The sequence below is a fragment of the Microtus pennsylvanicus genome, chromosome 3 (assembly GCF_037038515.1).
Source record: "Microtus pennsylvanicus isolate mMicPen1 chromosome 3, mMicPen1.hap1, whole genome shotgun sequence".
Lineage (NCBI taxonomy): Eukaryota > Metazoa > Chordata > Mammalia > Rodentia > Cricetidae > Microtus > Microtus pennsylvanicus.
The window spans coordinates 50,028,532-50,055,199 of record NC_134581.1 but is presented as its reverse complement, the minus strand read 5'-3'; the positions used below and the strand labels follow the sequence as shown (position 1 = coordinate 50,055,199).

The following is a 26,668-nucleotide window of genomic DNA, read 5'->3' as shown; positions in this document are numbered from 1 at the left end:
CTTCCCTGGTAAGCCACCTCGTGGGCTACACAGATTATTAGAAATGGGTTAGATCAATATGTAAGAGCTAGCCAATAAGAGGCTGGAACTAATGGGCCAGGCAGTGTTCAAAAGAATACAGTTTCCGTGTAATTATTTCGGGGCATAAGCTAGCCGTGCAGGCGGCCGGGTGCCAGGAACGCAGCCCCACCGCTCCTATTACAACAGAGTGGCGCCCAACCAAAGATGGATGCCCCAACGGTACAGAGGAACTTTGGGTGACTGTATAGGCAGCGAGATGTCTCTGTCATTTCTAGAATTTTGGATTTCTTGTTTGCTTAGGTAGTATTATATCCTTCTGGAGTCTTTGATAGAGTTGAAGAATGGTTAGTTATAGTTATTGTTTTCCTTAGTTATGATAAAAGATAAAATAGATAGAAATATTGTAACTGTAATTCTTGCTTGATAACTGTTTTGTTATATGTAATTTTGCTATGTTAAAGTTAAAGAAAGCCTTCCTTTTTGTTTAAACAGAAAAAGGGGAAATGATGGAGGTGGGTCTTGTATCTTATCTGTTGCTTTCATTGGTTAACTAATAAAGAAAACTGCTTGGCCTGATAGGACAGAAAATTAGGCGGAGTAGACAGAACAGAATGCTGGGAGAAAGAAGCCGAGTCAGGCAGTCGCCATGATTCTCCCACTCAAGACAGATGCAGGTTAAGATCTTTTCTGGTAAGCCACCTCATGGTGTTACAGGGATATTAGAAATGGGTTAGATCAATATGTAAGAGCTAGCCAATAAGAGGTTAAAATTAATGGGCCAACCAGTGTTTAAAAGAATACAGGTTCCGTGTAATTATTTCGGGTAAAGCTAGCCGTGCGGGCGGCTGGGTGCCAGGAACATAGCCTGCCGCTCCCTGTGTGTGTGTGTGTGTGTGAGGGAGGGAGGGAGGGAGGGAGGGAGGGAGGGAGGGAGGGAGGGAGGGAGGGAGGGAGAAAGAGAGAAGAGAGAAAATTATGCATGAAAGCCACACACCTGGTCATGGTAGCTGGAACCAGAGCTGCTATTTGCACCACAAGGAGCCTGTACTTGAGGAGGTCTTTCCACAGGACAAGCGGGATCACTGAAGGAAGGAGAAACTGGGACCGCTGGGTGGGGAGTATGGTGGTGGTGGTGGTGATGCTGAAAATGGTGGCCATGTTGCTGAAAACAACTTGCGTGAGGATGTGCTAATGCGTGGTGACTCTGTGAAGTCCCTCCGCATGGCGAGTGCTGGGGACAGCAGGAAGGGAGCCTTGGCATTGCAGGAGGGCCCGTTTCCGGAACAGCACTGGATGTAGTTCTCCTCGAGTCATCTTAAACGGAAACAAATGCAAATCATGATCAAATACCATGCCACAAAAATAAGTACTGTGTATTAATCTGTAAGTAAGATTTAATGTGACAGTGGGATGGTGAGATTCATTAGTGAGTTAACAGACTTGCTGCTTAAGTATGACCAGCTGAGTTATATCCCTGGGACCTACACAGTGGAAGGAGAGACGACTACCTCAAGTTGTCATCTGAATTGTATGCACATACACATACACAAAATCAATCAATTGATGTAATTTTTAAAATAAATATGAATGTGATGGTGCCATATGCTTAACATACAGAGTATGCAACTCTGTGTAGTCTCCACTAAGACTTTTCTGAAAATACAAATTCTTCAGAGGGTGCATATGTATCATGATGTATAAATCTGACAAGAGATTATCTTTTTTTTAATACTTGTTATCAATAAATTTTCAGAGATATCATGTGAATTCTTATACTTTATGTTACAAAGGAAAAGATCTGAATCCCTCCAGCCTGTATCACCAATCACTTTCCCACATTGCAGACTGTTGGGTACATTTACCTGTACTTGAGGCCATCCACCTCAGTGAATGAATATCTGACTGGACCACTATCTGCCAATCTTTTCATTTGCTTATTTTTATAATCTTATTATTATTATTACTATTTTTTATTATGTGTTCTATAGTGGAAGGGACACATGTCACATATAGAATGCTAGAATGAAGATTGTCTTATCCTAGTGGGAGAAAAACACGTGATAACACAGTATCAACACAATGACTATTTGCTGAACATATAAATACAGCAGATGGGAAGCATAATTCAAGCACATGCTATAGAAGTGAGCTGTGCTGAGTATGGTAAGTTTGAAGGTGACCCCCGAATGGTCCAGGGGAGAGGTCCAAGAATGGTTAGCTATAAAGTTTAAAACAAGGAGAATGGTGTTTGTTTTTTTTAAATCACGGGATGAAAGTCACCAGCTTCCTGGTGATGGGTGTAAACAATGCAATTCTGGAACAGGAGGGCCAAGGAAAGGCCTGGGAAAAAGACAAGAAGATTGTCACCAGACGTATAGTGCCTGCTTAGTCACTCTAGGTGAATGCACTTGCCACTGAGTCTGAGGACCTGTGTTTAATTCCTGGACCCCATACTGTGGAGAGAACTGACTTCCCCAGTTGCCCTGTGACTTCCACATTCACCATACACACACAATAGAGAAAAGTAAATATTTTAGTAATAAAAGAAAAACATAAAATGGAAACAACTCATATTAAGTACACACAGACAACTGAGGAGTACCTATACAGGTACTAGGAAATGGAACTGGTGAAGATTGCGAAGACAAGGGGAATATAATGTTCTGTCTAGAGACAGAACACAGACTGGAGATTCTAACAGACAGTGGATTGGTAGTGGAAAAGGCACTTGGAAAGAACTGCAGGCATGAAGACACAAAGGCTTTTACAAAGGCTAACATCGGGTGCTGTAGGAGCACATGCCCAAGAATCTTATTCTTTAATTTCCTTCCCAAGGGGGATGAAAGCCCTGAGAAAAAGGAAAGAGTTTTAGAAAACTGTGGAGGGGAAAGAAAGAGAACCAACATGACACCGAGGTGAGTTACTATCAACAGTCTACTTTGAGGGACACAGAACTTGTGGAGGTAGCAGCCTTCATGGCACCTGGTCATCACCATTTAGGAATTTGGATATGAGTCTAATTAACTGACTTAAGTGATTCAAGGCTGAAAATCTGTATAAAACAGGAAAACACATGGGAAGTAGAAATTGAAATGACATTCCCATCAGGTTTCTACAGAACAATTTGTCTTGGGACAAATATCTGTCTCAAAGATGGCAAGTATAGTCTAATATCAAAATGAACTTTCAGAGAATACGGTGAAGTTAATGCCTAAAAAATGAAACATTTAGAAAGTACTAAAACAAATAGTCATACATAATACATGAACAAAAGCTATCGCTGGGCAGTGGTGGTGGCCTTTAAGCCAAGCACTTGGAAAGTAGCAGAGGCAGGCAGATCTCTCTGTGTTCAAGGCCAGACTGTTGTACAAAGTGAGAGTGATATAGATATGAATAATTTGCATTGGTATGGATTTTGCTTTATTAATATAAATTTAAGGTCAATCTTGTTATATGTATATTTCTGCTCGATTAAGGTATTGTGATTGTGTAGATCATTTAAAAATGTAATGTATAATTAGAAAATATAGGTTGTTAATGGATAATCATCGATAACAGTCAAGCTTGTAGTCATGTTAGATTTTCTAGATATATAGATATATTTCAGTTAGACAGGCATTCTTCATATCTTTCATAGATTACAGAATATGGCATTTAAAATGTTTTAATAACGTAGGGTTTTTCATGACAATGAGACACATCTGCTCCTGGCAGCACCAGCTACTTCTAGAGGAAGATGGGCATCGAAGAGGCTTCTTATGGAGTTGGTTAGCTATTTGGGCAAGAAACTGCTCTCACCTGGACTGATGCATAAACTGGACATCAAGAACCCACAGAGAGATGATTGCTAAACTTGCCTAAAGGTGAGATGATCCTTCGGGATTCCTGTTTCATGAAAAAGTCTGCGAGACATTCTACAGGACACAGAAGAAAGTGACTGAACTGTCTTTAAAATTTCCTGTTTCATGGAAATGTCTGCTGGATACTATGGGCCTGTAGGCTGAAGATGGATGCCCCAACGGTACAGAAAAACTTTGGGTGACTGTCCAGGCAGCGAGATGTCTCTGTCATTTCTAGAGTTTTGGAAGTTGCTTACTTCTTGTTTACTTAGGTAATAGTATATCCTTCTGGAGTCTTTGATGGAGTTGAAGAATGGATAGTTATTATTATAGTTTTCCTTTGTTAAGATAAAAGATAAAATAGATATAACTACTGTAACTAATTCTTGCTTGATAACTGTTTTGTTATATGTAATTTTACTACATTAAAGTTAAACCTTCCTTTTTGTTTAAACAGAGAAAGGGGAAATGGTGTAGGAGGTTTTTCTTTCTATGTGTTGCTTTCATTGGCAGAATAAAGAAACTGCCTTGGCCTTTTGATAGGGCAGCACTTAGATAGGCAGAGTAGATAGAACTGAATGCTGGGAAGAAGAGCAGAGTGGCAGAGGCCATGAATCTCCTTCCTGAGACTGACGTAGGTTAGAATCTTGCTGGCAAGCCACAATCACATGGTGATACACAGATTTAATAGAAATGGGTTAAACAAGATGTGAGAGCTAGCCAATAAGAGGCTAGAGCTAATGGGCCAGGCAGTGATTTAATTAATACAATTTCTGTGTGATTATTTTGGGGGTTAAGCTAGCTGGGTGGCCAGGATGACAAGCAGCCCGCTCCTCCTGTTACATGAGTGAGTTCTTAGGACAGCTAAAGCTGTTATGCAGAGAAACCCTGCCACAAAAAAAAAAAAAACTAAATAGAAAAGAAATTAGTTAATTAATTTAAGCTTAAGGTGATAATGAAATGGAGGTAGGAATATGACTACTAACACTACTAGAGAGAAGTGAATGAAGAAAGATGCTACTGATTCCAATCAAAATATTTAACTTTGAGATTTCATATAAAATTGAGAAATGCAATGTCAATACCAAGGAATTTCATGGTATATGAAAGACATCCTTGGGAAATCTCTCCATGGATAGTTCTCAATTCTGTCTTCAATTTTCCAGAAAAGAAAGTCTTACTGAATCTAGCCATTTAGTAGCCATTAAGTAATTTTCCAGACTGCTCAATGAAACTCACAGAGATATTATCAGAATTAAAAGCAAAATGTATTTTACACCATGAAGTGTTCTCATTAAAAATACTGATATAGTCAATTTATGAGCTATAGCATCTATTGGTTTGTCCTTATTAGAAAGCTTCTGTTTGTACCACTGTCCATGACAGACATCAAGCTGCCTTAAGCAAGCAAGACAGCCAGCAATATAACTGCTAACTGAAACACAAGAAATACTATAATCAGAGATAAAAATACAAAACTCTTTAGACTGGATATATAGCTCAGCGACAGAAAACACACTCAGTATATTCGAGGTCCTGGGCTCAAGCCAAACAAACAGAAAAGAGTTCTTTCTGACCTTTGGGTTAAGCAATGTTTCTTAGCTATAATGCCAGAAGAACGAGGGGCAACAAAAGTAGAATAAATGACATCACTGAAACCTTGAAAACTGTCCCCATCTTAATTTCAGAATATGCCTAGGAGTGTAACTTCTGGAACTTCACGACGAACAGTCAGGGTTTTCACAGCAGCTTATCTTCCTGCATTCTACCAGCATCTGTCACCAGAGTTCCAATTTCTCTACCTATGACCCATTCTGGCGACTCTCTGTTTGTTCTTTTTAAATTATGGACACCTGTGTAGGTGTGATGCAACCACGTATGTCAACACTGATTTAATCTCATATCATTAATCAACTGCGCATGGGATTCACTGTTCACTGGCCTTTGTAAACTATCTGTTCAAATCCTTAGTCTATTTTAAAATTATGTTGTTTTATTTTTATTATTTCATAGTTCTTTATGTGTTCTGGGAACTAGAACCCTTATTAGACATGACTGACAATTTTTCTTATATTCTATGGATTTTCACTTTCTTGATATTACTTTGATACACAAGCTTTAAGTCTTGATGAAATTTAATTTATCTACCTTCTGCTTTGCTGTCCATGAGTTCCCTATCAGCCACCTGGTTTTCCTCAAGTTCTCTTAGTTGAGCTAAACTATTTTGGTGATATACAACACATTAAATTCAAGTACTATATCACAGTGTAATTATAATACACAATGATTTGCTCACAGGAGTACCTCACAGTCTAAGAATACACTCAGCGACACTGTGAAAGAGTACCAACATTCTTACATACCACCCACAGAAGAACCAGCCGCACTATTGCTTGTGAGAGTAGCTGCAGTCTCTGACACTGTGGAAGGCTGGCTAGTGGCCACAGCTGAAGTAGCATCAGAGGCTTGCTCAGAGGTAGACGGATTGGAATTGCTAATGGAAGCGCTAGTAGTTTGTGATTCCATTCTGGCAGAAGTGGTTGGTACTACAGTAGGTTCTACAAAACACAAAACACCAACTTAGCTTTTCACAGCAGATTAAAGAATGGATTTTAATTTGAATTATCAACTTATTTTTCCTGTTTGAGACAGTCTCTTGCTAGGCTGGCCTTAGAATTCCTCTATTATGGCCTGTCAAGTGTTGTTTATAGGAATATTCCCCACACATGAACAAGTTAATGCCACTATGATAATGACTAAAATAAAGATACGAGCATTAAGAACAAACTTCCTAATAAGTATAACACACAGTAAAGAAAGCTTTCATGAAACTTCACTGCAACATCAAACCAAAATGTCATTGAAAGATAAGAACTATATTTAAAAACACGTGCTTATATAATCTAGTTAAACGGATATTCAAAGCTTTCTAGTAGGACTAGGAGTGTATGTTAGTGGTAAAGTGCTTGCTTAGCATGTGTGAGGCCCTACGTTTGATCCCTAGAACTAAGAGAAAAAAAGTTCCAGTACCTAAGTTTTCTGGTCTATTTGTATCACAAAGAAAAGAGTGAGAGCGAAGTCCAAGTTCCACTGCTGGGCCACGTGGTCAGACTATCAAACCATCAAGTGCACTCTCTGGCACAGCATAATCCCAAGATCAGGCTGCCCAGCCAGTGCTTCTGATTGGAACACAGCATGACAACACTGTTATTAACCACTCTCCATGTCCTCACCAGGAAAACTAAGAAGGCAACAGGTGTTTCTGCAAAGAACTATTAGGACAAAATGTGATCGTTTATAATGCACCTCATTATCATCCTTTATACACAGACCATTTTTATAACTTTAGCTATAACTTTTAATATTTATGTTGATGTCTTCTGAAAGTTTTTACAAATGTAAATGAATATAGATTTTATGAGTGGTAACACTGATTAATACTTTCTTTCTCATAAAAATTAAATTATGAATGAGGTAAACTTCAAACATATGATAACAAAATGATCATTTCAGATATTTTATCAAATTCTCTTCATAACCCAGCAGCTACAACTCCAACTTACCATCTTCATCAACAGTAAGGTCCACAACTTCTGCTGCGCTCTGCCTCAGGGGCTGGATAACAGTAGAGATCCTACTGCGGTTTCGAGGCTCCTGTGGCCGACCTGTATGCGAACTTGAACCTTGGCTCCAATGAGATCTGGAGTGCCCAAGGGTTGAACGAGACCTTAAATGATGTCAACATCAAGTTAGCAAATATAAATGAAGGATGGATTTTTTTCAGTTGCTCTAAAACTTCACAAGCTTTTCTTATAAAGCACTTAAGTTCTTCATACAAGACTTCTCCCAAGAAATAAGTCACTGAATTAAAAACAATGACTAATGCAATGTCAGGCACTCAATAAACCGCTGAATGAAGGTGCCACCAACAAGATGACCAAAGCAGACCAGAGATGCTGCTATCAGATCAACCATTCAAGCATATGAAAAGATCAAAATGCTGTTCTTGGTAACCATTGCTTTGAATATTCACTTGGATTATAAATATTACCATAAACGGCAAGGAATGTCCCAAGGTATTCATTATAATAAAAGAACATACACACAAATCCAAAATATGATACACACAGTCATGTCTGTATAATCATGCCCCAGGTTAGGTTTGCAGAATTTAACCTTGGGAACCCTGTGCCAAGCCAAGCTTCTGGTCCTATCCTAACGTAATACACAGAAGACAGCAGAGAGAGTTCCTGGAGTTGGCAGAGATGAAGTCACTAGCTAGCTAGTCTATGAGTTTGTGAGTCACAAAAAGCATTGCTTGTATAAACTACTTTAAGCATTGACTCACAACCTTAAATACCTTAAGTAAATGGCATTGTACTTTTCTCAATCCCTTGCAAGCACTTAGATGTTTTTTAAGGATTCAAAATATGATGAATATTCAAAAAATATGACGAAAGAATATTTAGGGATGGTGAAAATATTCTTACCCTACCTAAGGCTTCCGGTGAAACAACTAAATCTGTTTTGCTCTTTTATTTTTTGTTGTAAGTCTAGCCTTTAACGGTTAAAGCCATCCCTCCAGGCCTTAATCTGTTTTTGCAAAATGAGGCAAATTGTTGGGTATCGATAGCATGAGCCTTTAACCCCAGCAGTTGTGAGACAGAGTCAGGTAGACCTATGTGAGTTCAAGGCCAGCCTGGTCTTCAGAGTGAGCTCCAGGATAGCCAGGGCTACGTAGAAAAACTGTCTCAATAAACAAATGAGAGAGAGAGAGACAGACAGACAGAGACACAGAGAGAGACAGACAGACAGAGAGAGACAGAGACAGAGAAGGGAGGGCAAATAAACCAAAGGTTGCTATGGAGTTTGTATTTTCCATCTGCTCAGACAAAGTGTAAAACTACAAGTATTGTAAGTTTATCATCAGCATGTATGCAAGGTTAAGCAGGGGTGTCACCATTAAGAAAAAAATATCAAATTTAAAGTGGGCTAAATTGTCCTTAACAATGCTAAAGCACACAAGTTGAAAAATAAATTCAAGACCTAAAATTCTGAAAAGACAGGAATACAAAGGCAATTCCTAAGACAAGCTAACCAATGATAATGCATATGAGAAAGCATTGCACATCGTGAGCCATCATTATAAATAAATCTAAAACAAAATAATCTATGAGGACAAAATCTCCATTAATTTTTTTTTTTGAGAAAGGGCTAGAGAAATGCCTCAGTGGTTAATAAGAGAACTTGCAGTTCTTGCAGAGGACCCGGATTTGGTTCCTAGCATTCACATCAGGTGCCTCACAACTATTTCTAACTCCAGCTCCCAAGGAATTGACATTCTGTTCTGGCCTCTCTGAGTATCCGACTAAAGTGCACATACTCATACACACATACACACACAAATAAAATAATCTTAGAGCTGGAGAGAAGGCTTAGAAATTAAAAGCACTCCTTGTTCTTGTAGAGGACCCTGATTCTAATACCAGCATCTACACGGTTGCTCACAGAAACTTGAGTTCTAGGGAATCAAACATCCTCTCCTGATTTATGTAGGCATTAGGCACACACATGATGCCCATAAAAACATGTAGACAAAATACATATATAAAATGAATATAAAAAATAAAAATAATCTAAGTTAAAAAAATTAAGAAAACAATTACTGAGAAGCCCAGAATCTATGGTGAGTATGGAAGTCGTCAATAGCAGGCAGCTCCATGCCTACCCTGGCAGACAGACTATGGGACAGAGCGTAAGTCCAAACATAAGGTAACAATGTCGCAGAGGTCTTCAAGGCCACTATAATAGTGGCAACTGTCAAATCCTAACAGGAAAGACTGAAAGAAGTATTCTCTTACACAGGGCCGAGAACCAGTCCAACCACGTCAAACTGTACCTCAGAGAATAAAAGGAAACTACCTAAGTATCATGAGACTGGGTTCATTTCAAGATCACTGTCTCTTGAAGGAATGTTTCTGTTTGGTAAAAACACCTCCAATTCCACGAGGAAAACAAGTCTTACTTTCTAATAATTGAGAGATAACACACAAAAACTGAACTGGAGCAGTGGCAGGATACTTGTGACAGCCTATGGCACACACTGTAAAGTGCAAATTTCCTCAGTTTGAAGAAATCGTTTAGAATGCAATCAAGGGGATGAGACTGGAGAAATAACTGTTAAGGGGACTGGCTGTTCTTACAGAGGACAAGGGTTTGTCTTACTGGCTCTCTGTAACTACAGTTCCAGGGAATCAGATGACATTTTTCAGCCTTGATTGGCACAGCACATACATGCACACAGGCAAAAACTATACAAAAAATAATCCTCACATTTTTAAAAATATTATTCTTTAAAAAAGAAAAAAGCCGGGCGATGGTGGCGCACGCCTTTAATCCCAGCACTCGGGAGGCAGAGGCAGGCAGATCTCTGTGAGTTCGAGACCAGCCTGGTCTACAGAGCTAGTTCCAGGACAGGCTCCAAAGCCAGAGAAACCCTGTCTCAAAAAACCAAAAAAAGAAAAAGAAAAAAGAAAAAAACCAAAATCAACTTTCCTGCCATGAGAAGCCATACTCTAATGGGAGTAGCAAGTAGAAAAGCATACACAATTCGCAAATGAACGTCTAAAGACATCTAATATGAAAATTAATATTCATCCACAGACTAGTTTGGTGTATTAGATAAGTGATTCTTTACCACTAATATTTGGCATCACCTTAAGCACAGGGTACATATTTTTTTCAGACAAGGGGCCATGGTATCAGAAGTAATTCTACAAAAGAGGCATGGCATGTCCAGATATCTATCTAAACAAATGAACTCTTTCTACTCACATATGCTTAAGAAATTGGTGCGGTTATTTCGGAAGTCTGGGCAGCCGGGAAACTAACAAGCAGCCTCCCTACTACACCATAACATAATAGCACAATTTTCATGCATATCAATGAGAACAATAAGCACAAGGGCTATTTTTATATCAATAAGTAAATTCAGAATTATACCCAATATTTATGTATTACTCACAGCTAAACTCCATAGTTCATGAATTCCAGCGTTAACAAATTAAACCCCATTTTTTAAGCTATTAAGTAAAATTGCTTTTTATTTAAAGTAAATGGGGTAATGATAAAAATAGTATATCCCCTAAGACTCTAGCTCTGCTGGTAAGGGATAGAATGTTTGCAACAGTGAGCCTTACTTTCTCCAGGAGAATTTAAAGTAGCCTGGCTTTAAAACTAGTACTCTAGTAACAATTATAATCAAGCTGAGGATCTGTAAGGAATGGGTAACAAATATGTTAAAATATCTACATTTAAAAGGTAGTATAAAGGGCTGAAGATATGGCTCAGAGGTTAAGAGCACTGGCTGCTCTTCCAGGTCCTTACAAGGTGGCTCACAACCATCTGCAATGAGATCTAGTGCCCTCTTCTGGCCTGCAGCATACACACAGACAGCACACTGTCTATATACATAATAAAATTTTAAAAAAGATTTATTTAAAAAGTTCAAGTATACAACTAAGGAAAAAAATCTCACCGATAGCTTTCTCCAACTGTAACAATCTCCACTTCACTGTCAGTTGAGGTAACATTAATTTCTTCATTGGCAGTGACCTGGGGAGTGAAGGAAGCTTCTATCACCACAACATCTTCATCAATACTTCCTGAAAACAAAAGGCAAAACATTTAAGAGGCATGTGTAGGCTAATCACTGAACAAAAGTTTTATCTTGACCTTGAAAACTATTAACTTAATATGAAAATAATGGAGAGTTATACAGCATTTCTTTTTTGTTGTTGAAGAATCAACAGATGAGCCAAATGAGTCAAAACTGCCACAACTTCAGAAATGTTAAGTATAGGGCAAAAGACAGGAAAGGGAATAAGAGCAGCTGGTAGTGGAAGGTACTTGGGGTGGGAATGATAACCAAGTGTTGAGGCTGTGTAAAGAGCATAAGCTTGGAACTGGAACCACATTCCAAGAGCTCTCTCACTCACGGTTTGCCATTCCTTCTACAGTTTTGAAGGAATCACAGGAAGCTGTGCCAATCAGGACACTGTATACAGCAGCAAGGAAGAAATCACAAGAAGAAAATGTTCACTTCTTACTCTCAAAACTGTGACAGAAACCTTACTACCCACATAACTTAAAGTTTTTAGGTAGCATCTGTACTGGTAGGTGATTAAAATTAAGGCAGCAGGATTTTTTACTGTGAAGGCTGAGAAATGGAGTGTGGCATTTAAGAGCCATGGTCTCTGTGGGCAAGCTCATCTGCACTGGGAAGTTATCCCACTGCTGTGAACAATTTCCTGCTCACCCTGCAACCTTTCCCTCCCAACACCCCAGCTATCATCATTCTACTGTGTTTAAGAACTTGACTGTGCAGGACAGCCAGGACTGTTTCACAGAGAAACATGGTCTCAAAAAAAAAAAATCCAAAAAGGAGAAAAAAAAATTATTGTGTCAGATGACTTATTACATAGTTAGAATGACACACTGACCATTTACGAATGGCTTCTTTCACTTCATAAAATACCCAACAGAAATCAAAAAATACACACACAGAGGGATTTTTACCCAGTTGTTCATGACAACATATTCACTAAAGTCAACCATGAGAAACAATTCAAATGTCATCAGCTGGATAAGGCATATGTGTATGAAGAAACAAGACAAGCAGAAACTAACTGCTGGTCCAGGAACGAATCTTGAAACTTTATGCTGAGTCAGACAGCACATAGAAAGTGCCACATTCATTTCATTTAAACAAAACACCCAAACAAGGCAAATCTTATCTGGCAAAAAAAGAAGAAAGGCTGCATGAGACTGAGGGGAGAAGCAGAAACAGAAAGTTAAAAAAACAGGAGGCAGGTAACAGAATTAACAGAAATGCTCTAAAGTTGTACTGTGGTCACAGTTTTACAGTTAAAGATTTAAAAAGCACATCTGAATGAACTGACATATAAATTACACCCAATAAAGCTGACATTATCAAACACGAACACCTACAAAGAATGCAAGAAACTCAATTCTTTGAAAGGGTGGAAATTTTTTAAATACAGAACTAAGTCCCATCAATATTTCAGTTTCTTCTGAATTATAAGCCATTCTAAAATGATTCTCCAAATGCACCAGCTATAATTAGAAAAGCACAGGATTAAATGAGAGACATAAAGCTCTTAGAACTGCACTGTGGCTGGAGTTACTACCACCCTTTACAGCGTCATCCATTGCTGAGAGCAGAGGAACTGGACACAACGGCAGCTACTAACATTTTAGTATATATAAACTATGACACACTTTCAAATGTTAACTCAGATATAATTACACAGGTACGCAAGTTTATTTTGCAAATATTAATCAAAAAGAGCTGGTTGAATATGAAACATTCAAGCACAGGAACTGTACAATTGTTGAATAAGTAATTGTGCATGCTGATATGAAAAGACCTTCATTATTTATCTCTGCATATTTTCATATTTTCTGCTAGAGAGAAACTTAACAGTTATTACTTCTGAGCACTAATTATGAGAACTCTGAAAATTCATTTTATGCTTATAAGTGCGTTTATAATTCTGTATTGTGTGCATTAAACTTACTTTATTTTACAGGAATAGGTGTTTTGCCTGCATAGGACAGAAGAGGGGGTCAGATCCCATGGGATTAGAGTTATATACACATGCTACTGGGAATTGAACCTAGGTCCTCTATAAAGCAATCAATGCTCTTAATCACTGAACCATCTCTCCAGGCCTTATTTGTTTCTGTTTGGAAAGCAAAACAAACAAAAAAATAAAACAGAAAAAAAAAACCCAAAACTGTTTTAAAATAATTTCCCTTGAAATGAAAAATGTCAGGGTTCATTTCAACTTTTCGGATTTATGCTTCCCCTGATAAATGATTGATGTTTCACATGCTTGCTTGTTTTTATTTTTATATTATGTGTATGAGTGCTCTCTTTATATGTATGCAAGTATGTGACTGGTGCCCAAGGAAGCCAAAAGAGGGCGTTGGATCCCCTGGAACTATAATTACATACAGTTGTGAGTCTACCTGGGTGCTTGGAATTGAATCCAGGTCATCACAACAGTAGCTTATGCTCTTACCCTCTGAGCTGTAGCCCCTGATGCTAATTTCCAAAAGCAATGTAGTTGAAGTAATTTACTACCAGCAAGACAGACAGGACATAAGTGCATCAATAATTACATAGTATCAGCCAGGAAGAACAGCTGAGCATATGCTCCCCATAAACACACTGGTGTTCACTTTCATTTCCTAAAACAAGCTCTTGAACATCGTGATTGAAAATAGACACTGGGCTCTGCTGCTCCTGCTCCCAGTATCCGTCTTAACATTCTGACCACATGAGAGAAATGTGACCAACTGAGTAAACTACCCCAAGTGCTTTCCTCTTCTCTGACACATGGAGGAAGGACCACAATGAAACTCTCCGGCAACATATGAGCTCAGTGGACACTTTTCAAAATAACATTCAATACCGGAAAAAAAATGAAACATGACGAAGAAAGAATAAATGCTGACTAAATAATATGGAGGAAGGAGGAAAATGGAGGGAAATGGCAGGTTTCAACAGTGAACTGGAGGCTTGAACCTTGGCAGGCTGAACATCATACAAAAAGGGAAAGTTCTGGTCAAGTGGTGCACACCTTTAATCCCAGCACTCAGTAGACAAGAGATAGGCGGATCTCAGCAAGTTCGATGCCAGCCTGATCTACAAAGCAAGTTCCAGGACAGCCAGGACTGTTGCACAGAGAAACCCTGTCTCGGGGAGGGAAAAAAAAATTGTGGCGGGGGTGGGGGGTGGGTGGGTACATCCTTCACAACACTTGAAAATCTTCCCTAGACCTCTGCAAAGCTCTCCCAGGGCTGGGAAAAGCTCAGAAACTAAAGTGCTATGCAAGCAGAGGCAAGTGAGAGCCCTACCACCATGTCAATAATAATAATAATGATGATGATAACAAAAACAAAACAAACAAAATAATAACTCAAGGGTGAAACAATGGACATGCTGACATGCTGACATAGACGGGAAAAAGCCCACAGGGTATCAAACCTACACCAAGAACTGAGTTGCCTACAGGCAACTGAGTTAAGCTGGGAGCAGTAAAGGTTGTCCAGTGTAGACCTGAAAATGGCCACACAAGTAACATACAGACTGAATAGGTCATATTTAGGAATATATAAGTGTGTGTGTGTATATATATATATATATATATACACACACACACACATATAAAAATGTACATATATGCATGCAATAATAAAAAAAAAGACCATGAATTTGAAGGACAGCAGGAAGATGTATATGGGAAGGTTTAGAGGGAAGAAAGGAAAGGTAGAAATGTTGTGTCATATTAATCTAAATAAATAAGAGACAGTTTTTTCTTTAAATTTTCTGTGCAATGGTGTTTTGTCATGGGTGTGGGTGTTGGGTCTCCCGAAACTGGAATAATAGACAGTTGTGAGCTGTTATATGGGTGCTGGGAATTGAGCCTGGGTCCCCTGGAAGAGCAGTCAGTGCTCTTAACCACTGAGCCATTTCTCCATCCCCCAAGAGACATGGTCTTTAAAAAAAAATAAATCCCAGTGACAGGAGGCAGAGGCAGGAGGATCCCTCAAAGCCAGCCTAAATGAACCCATGAGCACCCAGATCCCGGCAAGAGCCTATCTCAAAAGATAAAGACTCAACAAGATTCCCAAGAAACAATACTCAGGCTTGACCTGACCCCTCCACACACACACCCCACCAAAAAAAACTTTCCTGATCCCCCAATTTCCTAATTTCAAGAAGTTAACCTTAGTTCCAATCTTAGTTCAGACTTACCAGTTCAAATGTCAGTACAACAGCTTTTTAAATTATAACTTCAGAAACAATGCATTATCAGGATTGTTTGCACACAAGAGCAAACACCACATACTCACCTCCAGGGTGGTAAGTACACAAGTTTATTCTACTTAACTATAGTTTTTGTATGCATGTGCTTGAGAGAAAGGAGGTGGGGTCGAATGGGAGAACACATGGCACACATGGAAATGATCATGTACTCTACTAGCACTGTCAGGATTAAAGTGAGCCCTACCACTCTAGGTACACACTTGTTTAGAACATGTTAAGGACCAGGGTTCAAGCCCCAAAATGTAAAAACTAAATAACAAAACCACTCAAACATTTCAACTTATTTTTATTATTTTGTTCCTAGGGGTCAGGCTCTTACTGGGTAAGCCCAGAGTGTTCTGGAACTCACAAAGATTCACCTGCCTCTGCCTCCAAGAACCACTAACTTGAAAAGTTAGTGTGGTGGCACATTATTGGCTTTGAAATCCTAGCACTGAGAAGCTAAAGCACAAAGATCCAAGAACATCAAGGACACCCACAACAAGTAGGCAGTCTCAAAAAGAAAAACAGTAAACAAGAACATAGTAAATGAAAAGATTAAGCAGACTTGTATAGCAATTACAAATGTTCTTAATAGGATAGAACATGGGGGAAATAATAGTTACCTATAAAAAAAGAGATCACAAAAGTAAATCATATTAAAAGAGTAATAAAGAAAAACATGGGCCATAAGTCAACTCATTTGAAAGTTAATCTTGCTGGGTGTGGTGGCTAGGAAAGTGGAGACAAGTGACTTCAAGGCCAGCCTGGTCTATAACACAAGTTCCAGGACAGCCCTGTCTTGAAGAAAAAAAAAAGAATAAGGTTAATCTAATTATGAGACAGGCAATGGGACTCCCATCTATAATCCCAGTTCTCTAGAGAATGGTCTACATAGTGAGTTCCAGGCCAGCCAGGACCACATAGTAAAATCCTGTCTCATAATCATCACCAGCGTCATTGTTACTGTCATCAAGTTATGAATAAAATGGTTACTTAAAAAAATTTACTAACATACAAAAATTAATTTTGACTTAATTTTTGTCACGAGAAATTCTGTAAGCATCCTGGAATTAGTCCCAGTTTAACAGTTGGTTATACTGCGTAAGGATGAAGGCTAAGAGAACTTGTTTGAGAACACGGTGCAAGCACAATGGCACAGCACCTACTGCGCCAGCCTCCTCACCTGAGGGGGCAGCGGAGTTGCTGGGGTTCTCAGTGGCAGATGCACACAGGTCCTCTTCTCCATCCGTTGAGGAACTAGAAGAAGAGTCACTGCTGAGGTCGTTCTCACTGGAGCTACTGGAGCTGGGGAGGAGCGCATACTTCCTCTGGGCCAGCACCTCCCGCTTCTTCCTCTGCACCAGCAGCCTCTCCTTCTGCTTCTGTGTCCTTTGAGAGGAGCTACTCTTCACTAGTCTCTTTCTGCATGGGAATCTCCTCAGTGCACTACCATGAAAACAAGGTCTTTTCATCAACAAGCCTGACACAGACTCTGCCTCAGTCCGAGGCCACTTTTGGGACCGTGCACTGTGACTTCTGCTTTTAGCACTCAGAACAGGCTGGGAATGTCTCACTGAGACTTCTTTGTCTTCATCTGAAGTCACAGTATCAGAGTCCCCAAAATGGAGACTAGATGAGGGAGAAGACAGACATTCACTGAAGGAAGAGTCATTATCTTCATCACTTGGTGTCTCTAGATGTTGCCTCAGCCCTAGGATTCCCTGATTTTCCTTGACACAATTCTGTACATATGAGGGCCCGGCCTGTTGGCTTTTGCGCTTTTTCCTCACAACACCACTTTTTTCTTGTTCCTGCTGGTTGCCATTCATGTCCTTCTCTTGTTTTGAATCATCACACAGGTGAGAGAATTCATTCCCCACTTTGCTGTTAATCATCTCCACTTCTGCAGGGAAGCTCTTGTTGGCCCCTAAGGGCTGTGGGTGCAGAAGGACCCCCTTCAGACTCTCCTGTGTTGTGGGCACATCAGGAGTCCCACTCTTCATAGCCACTTTTAGGGTGTAGAACTCGTTATATTCAGGAGTCCATTGAGACATGGGAAACTTTAAGGAAGGCCTAGGAGACACAAGCCAGACATTGAAAGGACTCAGTATGTATGTGCTACAGAAGTGACTAAAGCTTACAGCAGCCACAACATGACCAAGCTAAGCCAGCCATTTAACTTTCTCACTGAACACTCTTTTAGTACCTCTGCTTCTACCCCTACTTTCAGAAACAGTTAACTAGCATACACTACTCAACAACTTAATAGTAACCAAATGGACCTTGTAATATTCCTGCTAGCTTTCACAATATAGTATATTTGGTCAAAATCAAACACTTCCTTTCAGTTTACTTCATTAAACTAGAGAAGAGAATTAGAATTCAAAAGACTGCCATCTGCATTGCCAGCAGTGCCGCCACTGGGTACAGTCAAAGGAAACCATTCTGCTGAAGTCACCAGCATTCACTACAACATCAACCTCAGTAGCCAAATGACAGACGAAGAAAATATAGTAGATACACAATGGAATGCCATTCACCCAATAAAAAAATGAAATCCTTTCATCTGTAATAACCTGGACAAAATTATAAATCATTACATTGAGTGAAATAAGGAAGGCTGAAAAGCAATTTCTATATGAACTTATTCACATGTGAGATCGAAAAAATTTAATCTCCCAGAAGCTGAGAGCAGAATAAAGGTTACCAAAGACTAGAGAATGGGGTGGAGAGGTGAGGTAAGGGATGGCTGATCAACAAGTACTAGTCACAGTTATATACAAATAACAAGTTTTGGTGATAGTGTGCAATAAGAGATTCCAGATGATCCTATACTGTGTGTTTCAAACAGCTAGAGAAGACTTTAAAAACTATACCTTAGAGAAAGATGTCTGTGGAGGCACATATGCTAACCTGACTGAAATATCACACTGTGAACAAACTTATCAAAACATCACACGATACTGAAAATATCTACAATGTTTTAGCATCATTTAAAACTAAATTTAGGGAGGCTACACTCTTGAGGATTTATGGGTAGTCAATGGTTGCTGGGGGAGGGGGAGGTATTTTCTTCTCTGGTCTAGACACTGATAAACTACCCATGCTCCTGTAAATAATCCCCCTTACTCATGTTGCTGTTAGCAACTCTTAATGGAACTCTAGTTCACTATCACCAACAACAAAGATGTAAAAGTAAAGGAGGAACAACTTAGGAAGAGGAAAGGGATCAATGGGAGGGGAGTAGGAAAGACACGAGAGAGGGGAACTAGATAATACCATATATACATGGATAAAAATATCATAAAAGCCATCTTGTAGATAATCGATAATGCCAGTAAAAACTTAAATTTTCAATGTAATTTAAATTCTAAGAAAAAATAATAAAGTCATCAAATCACAACACTTTGGAGGCTGAAGCAGGAGTATTGCAACAATGAATACAAAGCCAGTCACAACAAGACTCTATTTCAAGAGACCTCCCAGCTCAACACCCAGCCTCAACTAAAAAAGAATTCCAAAGACTAGTCACCCCGCATTGTGAAATACTGCCTTCAAGGCATAACATGGTTATTACCCTCTTCAACTGCCCGCAGATCTGAGTGCCAGAAGCCTATACAAGATTGGGTCATTAACTTTCCCTCATCAAAGGAAAGGGACTCATGAGGCCCACCTCTTCCCAAGAGTTTACAGAAAACCACTGTGCAGGGTGGGGTGACTTCCCCAAGAGCTGACAGGAAATAGCTGCCGCTGGGAGACAAACTGCTTCTGCAGTGCAGCCGCCTCCGCACCTAAGAAACCCAGTTAAACATTGGTTCACCAAGCCACAGCTCAATTGGTTTTTCTATCGCTGGTGCCACTTAGGATGAGCAGACATTCGCTCATTTATCTTCAGAAAGTTCATGTCTTCCCTTTGATATTAACACATTAATATTGTCTTAATAAATACTTTCTGTATATTTAGATGCTTTTGACATTAAATAGTTAACTAATAAAAATACAGCTTCTCTCTCCTATGACTCTATCCTTTTTCTAATGAGAACCTAATTCCAACAGAAGCTTGACACAACTGGTACTTTTAGTGTCGGTACAGCAAACCTAGAGCAAGGACTAGAAGAGGGCACCAGATCTCATTACAGATGGCTGTGAGCCAACCACGTGGTTTCTGGGAATTGAACTCAGGGCCTCTGCTCTTCCAGAGGACCATAGTTCAATTCCCAGCAACCTCATGGTGACTCACAGTCATCTTTAATGAAATCTGATGCCCTCTTCTGGCTTGCAGGTATATATGCAGACAGAACACTGTATACAGAACAAATAAAAAAAAAAAAAGCCAGTGCTCTTAACCTCTGAGCCACCTCTTCAAGCCCTTGGTTGGCAGGGTTTCTCTGTGTAGTCCTGGGTGTCCTGAAACTGCTCTATAGACCAGGCTGGCCTTGAACTCAAAGAGATATGCCTATATCTGCCTCCAGAGTGCTGGGATTAAAAAAGTGAGCCACCACTACTGGCAAATTTATTTTGTTTTAGGGTCTCAGGTACTTACCATAGACTGGCCACAATCTCATGAGGAGAACCCTAAACTTCCACCTCCCAAACCCCCAGGTCACCACACCTGGTTTAAACATCAGTGCCTGGAGTCAAACCCAGGTTCTGGGGACAAAAGACAAGTACTCTATCAATTGAGCACATCCCAGCCCTAAAGATACAGTTTTACAGGGGCTGAGAGATGGCTCAGAGGTTAAGAGCACTGACTGTTCTTCCAGAGGTCCTGAGTTCAATACCCAGCAACCACATGGTGGCTCACAACCATCTATAATGAGATCTGGTGCCCTCTTCTGGCCTGCAGGGATACATGCAGGCAGATGCTGTGTACATACATAATTAATAAATAAATCCTTAAAAAAAAAAGATACAGTTTTACATAGCTATTAAAGAAGATTTTTAAAGCCATAAGAGATCTGATATTTCTCTATAAAAATTCTAGAAATAATCAGAAAATGAACTAGATACACTAATGCTTTTTTTTTTATCTTTTCCCCAAGACAGGGTTTCTCTGTAGCTTTGGAGCCTGTCCTGGAACTAGCTCTTGTAGACCAATCTGGCCTTGATCTCACAGAGATCCCCCTGCCTCTGCCTCCCAAGTGCTGAAATTAAAGGTGTGCGCCACCACTAAATGGCTAATGGTTTTATACAAGTGAAAAAAGTTGTGTCCCAAAGATACTGCTTACGTGGAGTGATATCTGAAATTTTTAACTCTCTTCTGAACTCAGGCAGTTACTTTAGACTTTGCCAGTTTGAGTATATTAAATCAATTGCCTGACAGACCCACTCTTACTATCCAATGCTGTCACTACCACTGACGACACTTGAAGACAGCTGCTCACTTAGCTGTCCCCAGACATCAAAACTGTAATTAGCAAGTAACATATTTCCCCAAAGACATCACTCTAAACTTTTCTCTCAAGACAGGGTAGTTCTAGGTATCCTGGAACTCTGTAGACCAGGCTGACTTTGAACTGACAAGAGATTCACCAGACTCTACCTCACAAATTCTGGGATTAACGGCATGCACCACCACCACCCAGTCACTCTAAACTCTTAACTGTATTTTCGAAGCGCTTATAATTAAGTTCTCAAGAGATTTCTGATAGAAATCTAAGAATTAAATAATACAATTATGAAAAGAGTGGTAAGAACCTTCATAAATATATTAGCGAATAACTAACTTGCAACCTCCTAACAGCAAAAAAGAAATGACACCCGGAAAACTGTTATTAAATGAAGCTTGTTTTGTTTTATGACAAGGTCTCACAATGTAGCCAAGGCTGGCCCTGGACTTGCTATCTTCCTGCCTGGGGTTACAAGCACGAGTGAGCATACCCAGCTGTGTTAAATTATTTTTCTTTTGGTTAGGACAAAAATGAGAACATAAAAACAGATCAAGGATCTTGGCAACCTCTCCTAAAAAGACAATATAGTTAAATCATAATAAAAGATTCATTTGGATCCTTTACCATGGGAATCAAGATGAAATATATAAACTATTACAGACAACTCAGAATTGCTCTAAGTGGGCAATTTTCATTCATTCATGAGTGTTTGGACTGCATCTTAGTCAGTGTTCTACTGCTATGAAGGAATGCCATGACCACACACAGCAACTCTTATAAAGAAAAGAGTTTAGTTGGGGCTGGCTTACAGTTGAGAGGTTTAGTCTATTATCGCCATAAGGGCAGTCAGACAAACATGGTGCTGAAGAGGTAGTGGGAAGTTCTAACCCTCTATCGGCAGGTAGTAGGAAGTGAGACTCTGGGCTGGCAGAAGCACTTGAAACTACAAAGCTCACCCCCAGTCACACACTTCCCAACAAGGCCACACCTACTCCAACAAGGCTACAATTACTAATCCCTGTCAAATATCACCACTCCCTCATGACCAAGCATTCAAATCTGCGAGTCTATGGAAGTCATTCTTTTTGTTTTTTTTTTTTTTTTTTTGAGACAGGGTTTCTGTGTAGGTTTGAAGCCTGCCTGGAACAAGCTCTTGTAGACCAAAGTGGCCTCGAACCCAGAGATCCGCCTGCCTCTGCCTCCCAGTGCTGGGATTAAAGGCGTGTGCAAACACCAAGGAGCTGGAAGTCATTCTTATTCAAACCACTACAGCTTGAACGTACTTGAGTACTGCACATCTGCCAGATGCCTATAGAGGTCAAACAAAGGTACCAGATCTCTTGGAATTAGAGTTATGGATGGTTGTGATACACCATGTGAGTAGGGGACTAAACCTGGGGTCTTTGCAAGAACAAGTGCTCTTAACCACTAAAGCAGTCTCTCCAGACATAGCACAGAAACAGGATAGCATCAAAAACCCTCTAGGATAAAATTACAGAACACAAAAACCGCATTTGTTGAAATCACCGATTCTAGAAAGTCTACTCTGGTGAGGTTGAAGGACTCAGGAGACATTGATGAGCATAACCACATTCCAAGAGCCAAAATCCACAAGAACTAAACAGCACTGACCCACAAAGAAATAACAGATGGAGAAGAGACAAATATAGGCCACAAAACACAAAGGAGATAATACTGAAAGAACTGTGAGTCAGAGCAGAGATGGAGACTGGCAAGGCTTAAAGAAGGAGCCCTATTACTTTAATGGTAACTAAAAAGAGGATAAATGCAGGTAGCCAACAAGAAGAGGCAAAACATTCTAAACCTTTAAAACTTTAAACTGAAATTTACATCATTACAGCTACATTTTCTTTTTTTAATATTTTATTTATTTATTTATTTATTATGTATACAATATTCTGTCTGTGTGTATGCCTGCAGGCCAGAAGAGGGTACCAGACCCCATTACAGATGGTTGTGAGCCACCATGTGGTTGCTGGGAATTGAACTCAGGACCTTTGGAAGAGCAGGCAATGCTCTTAACCTCTGTGCTATCTCTCCAGCCCCTACAGTTACATTTTCAATGGCTGATATAGTAGCACAATATGAAATAGGGATCAAAAGAGGCCAAAACTGGAGACAGAATAACAATTAAAAGGTCACTACTTCTACAAAGCAAGGACATACAAAGATAGACAAGGAGACACTAGACACTAAAACACAATAATCATAAAATCCAGGATCACCACAGTTCTGTTGACCTTTGTACAGGAAGCACCTCCTGCTGTCATCCTAGCTGAATTAGTATGAACTGCCTGGATCCCTGCTACAGAGGCCTAGTTTTTTCATTCTAACAGTCCTTTTCTATACACTTGCATGAACTCCAAGAATATAAATCAGATCACATTCCATTCCCTCACTGAAATCTTTCAGTGGTTTATAAATATACCAAAAAAATAAAGCCGCAACTCTTTCTTGAGTGACCTCACGCTCCGTCTTCAGCTCCTCCTAGCTTCCCCTTTCAGTCACCACCACAGTCAAACTGTTCTTCTTCCTTTTCTACCTGGGACAAAGCTTTCAATCTTGTGTTAAATGTCCTATCTTTCTAGTGTTTTTCCTGGGTGTTCTATGGCAACAAGGAGTGTGTGCCTGGCAGGGTTCCAAATAAGAAAAAAGTACCTGATTAAAAGCTGCAAATCTAAAATCTATCCCTGTGTCTGCACAGGCCACACAGGTCACCCACTGAGGTGGGATTCCCCTCTGTACGCTATAAATATGTTTTATTGCCATTGGTTAATAAAGAAGCTGCTTTTGGCCAATAGCTTAACAGAATATAGCCAGACTGAAAGAGATATAGCAAAATAGTAGGCGGAGTCAAAGAAAAACCATGTAGCTGCCACTAGAGATGGAGACAGACACTCTGGAACCTTGCCGGTAAGCCACAGCCACAGCCACATGACAAAACACAGATTAATAGAAATGGGTTAATTTAAGATATAAGAGTTAGCCAGAAATATGCTTAAGCTATTAGACAAACAGTAGTGCAAATAATATAGTTTCTGTGTGATCATTTCAGGTCTGAGCTGCCAAGAACAAACGAGCAGCCTCTAGCTCCAAATAGGTGCCCAATGTGATCAACTAAATCCACTTAAAAACTTGAGAGAGCTTGAAAAGGAATTCTAGACACACACACACACACAAATTAAAAAAAAAAAACAGAGTTTAACACAGCTTCTTGCTCTGTTTGCTAGCAGAAAGCAGAGATGTAGCTCCTTTAAGGGGTTTTCTGACTCAGCTTTAGCAGTAAAAACTACTACAAGGCTTTTTTTTTTTTTGGTTTTTTGAGACAGGGTTTCTCTGTGGCTTTGGAGCCTGTCCTGGAACTAGCTCTGTAGACCAGGCTGGTCTTGAACTCACAGAGATCCATCTGCCTCTGCCTCCCTAGTGCTGGGATTAAAGGCGTGCGTCACCATCGCCCGGCTACAAAGCTTTAAAAAAAAAAAGGTGGCTTCCTGGTTTGCCAGCACAAAAGGCTCTGACTCTTTTGGGAGGTCTGGCTATGGAGCATTTAAGTGGAGTTTCTAAGCAGAGTGCTACAACTTGCTTAATGGCAACACAGGCCCTCTGTGACCTGACCCTGGATCTGGGTCAGAGGGAATAACTCTCAGAGACAGTGAACATGCCCCCGCCATGTTGGACTGGGTGAAGCCAACAGATAATGCTGCAGAGTTGGTCCTAGCCATGCCCACTTAGCATTAAAAAAAAGGGGGGGGGGCCTCTTATGGTCAGAAAATAATTAGATACATAGTAAAGACAAATCAGATTAAAAAAAATCTCTAGATAGGTCACAGTGTTGGATAAATGTACAAAGGCTTGGGAGAGAAAAGAAAAAGAATATAGACAGCTATAAAAAGAAATCTTTTGCCGGGCAATGGTGGCACACGCCTTTAATCCCAGCACTCAGGAGGCAGAGGCAGGCGGATCTCTGTGAGTTCCAGACCAGCCTGGTCTACAGAGCTAGTTCCAGAACAGGCTCCAAAGCCACAGAGAAACCCTGTCTCGAAAAACCAAAAAAAAAAAAAAAAAACACAACAGAAAGTCATAGATTAAAAGGAGTAAAAACAATAAGTCACATAAAGATGGAATATATACAGAGAGTCTGGATTATGTACATTATTGTGTTTTCTTTAAATTTTTTTTTCTGTGTACAGAGAGACATTTCATTATATTGGCTGTTTAACCAACATATATTTTTAAGGTATTTTGATTTCACAATTTGGGTCCAAGAATTTGTTGCTTTGGAAAAGAGGTTCTGCTTTTGTTTCCAATGGATGAGAACCTGTGGACTCCTTCCAGACTAATGTTGTTTGATGGACCAAGACCCCCTGAAAGGTCTCCGTGAACCTCCAAAATTACTTCGCCCAACAAAAAGCAGGCAGTAGTTTGGAAAGAGCTACGCCCAAATTCCCAAATATTGTTTATAAACATTTATTTACATTTAAAGGGGGATAACCCATAGAGATGAATACTTTGCATTGGTATAGATCTTGGTCTACTGATACAAATTTTAGGTCAATCTTGTTATATGTATATTTCTGCTTTTAAGGTATTGTGCCACTTATTTAAAAAAGTAATGTATAATTAAGAAATACAGGTTAATAGTCATCTATAATAGTCAAGTTTGTAGTCATGGTAGTTAGGTTTTCTAGATATATAGATATGTTCAGTTAGATAACCTTCAAACCTTTCAAAGACCTATGGAATATAGCATTTAAATTGTTTCAATAACTTAGGACTCTTTATGACAATGAGACACATCTACTCTTGGCAGCATCAACCTACTTCAAGAGGATGATGGACATTCAAGAGTTCTTCTCATGGAGTTTGTTAGCCATTTGGTCAAGAAACTGCTCTTGCCTGGACTGTTTGATGTGTGAACTGGATATGTAGGACCCACAGAGAAAGGACTGCTGAACTTGCCTAAAGGTGAGACTGTCCTTTGGAGTTCCTGCTTCATGAAAAAGTCTGCCAGACATTCTGCAGGACACAGAAGAAAGCAACTAATGGGCTTTGCCATTACAAGGCAGAACAAATCTTCAAATTTACTGTTTCATGGAAAAGTCTGCCAGAAACTATGGACTTATAGGCTGAAGATGGATGACGAAACATTACAGAAGAATTCCGTTTTACTGTCCAGGCAGTGACATGTCTCTATCAATTCTAGAGTTTTGAAAGTTGCTTACATTGCACTTCTTGCTTACTTAGGTAATATTTTATACTTCTGGAGTCTTTGATGGAGTTGAAGAATAGATGGTTATAATTATAGTTTTCCTTAGTTATGATAAAAGATAAAGTAGATATAAATAAATAAATAAGCAAGCAAGCTGCTTTTGGCCAATGGCTTAACAGAATATAGCCAGGCAGGAAGATATAGTGAGAAAGGAGACAGTCAAAAAGAAGCCATGTAGCTGCTGCTGGAGATGGAGACACTCTAGAACCTTGCCAGTAAGCCATAGCCA

General features: G+C 39.7%; 1 protein-coding gene across 11 annotated transcripts in view; it reads right to left on the bottom strand.

Annotated features, from left to right (window-relative positions):
• Rnf111 (ring finger protein 111) overlaps positions 1–26,668 on the bottom strand; it is a 76,274-nt gene that overhangs the window by 24,293 nt on the left and 25,313 nt on the right. For all 11 annotated transcript variants that reach the window (XM_075965327.1, XM_075965328.1, XM_075965329.1 and 8 more), the window contains exons 2-6: positions 16,943–17,832; positions 11,398–11,524; positions 7,424–7,587; positions 6,224–6,418; positions 1,016–1,335 (exon numbers count right to left, since the gene is read on the bottom strand). In XM_075965327.1, coding sequence (XP_075821442.1) covers positions 1,016–1,335; positions 6,224–6,418; positions 7,424–7,587; positions 11,398–11,524; positions 16,943–17,813 — 1,677 coding nt within the window. In that variant the 5' untranslated portion in view covers positions 17,814–17,832. The remainder of the gene's footprint in view (positions 1–1,015; positions 1,336–6,223; positions 6,419–7,423; positions 7,588–11,397; positions 11,525–16,942; positions 17,833–26,668) is intronic.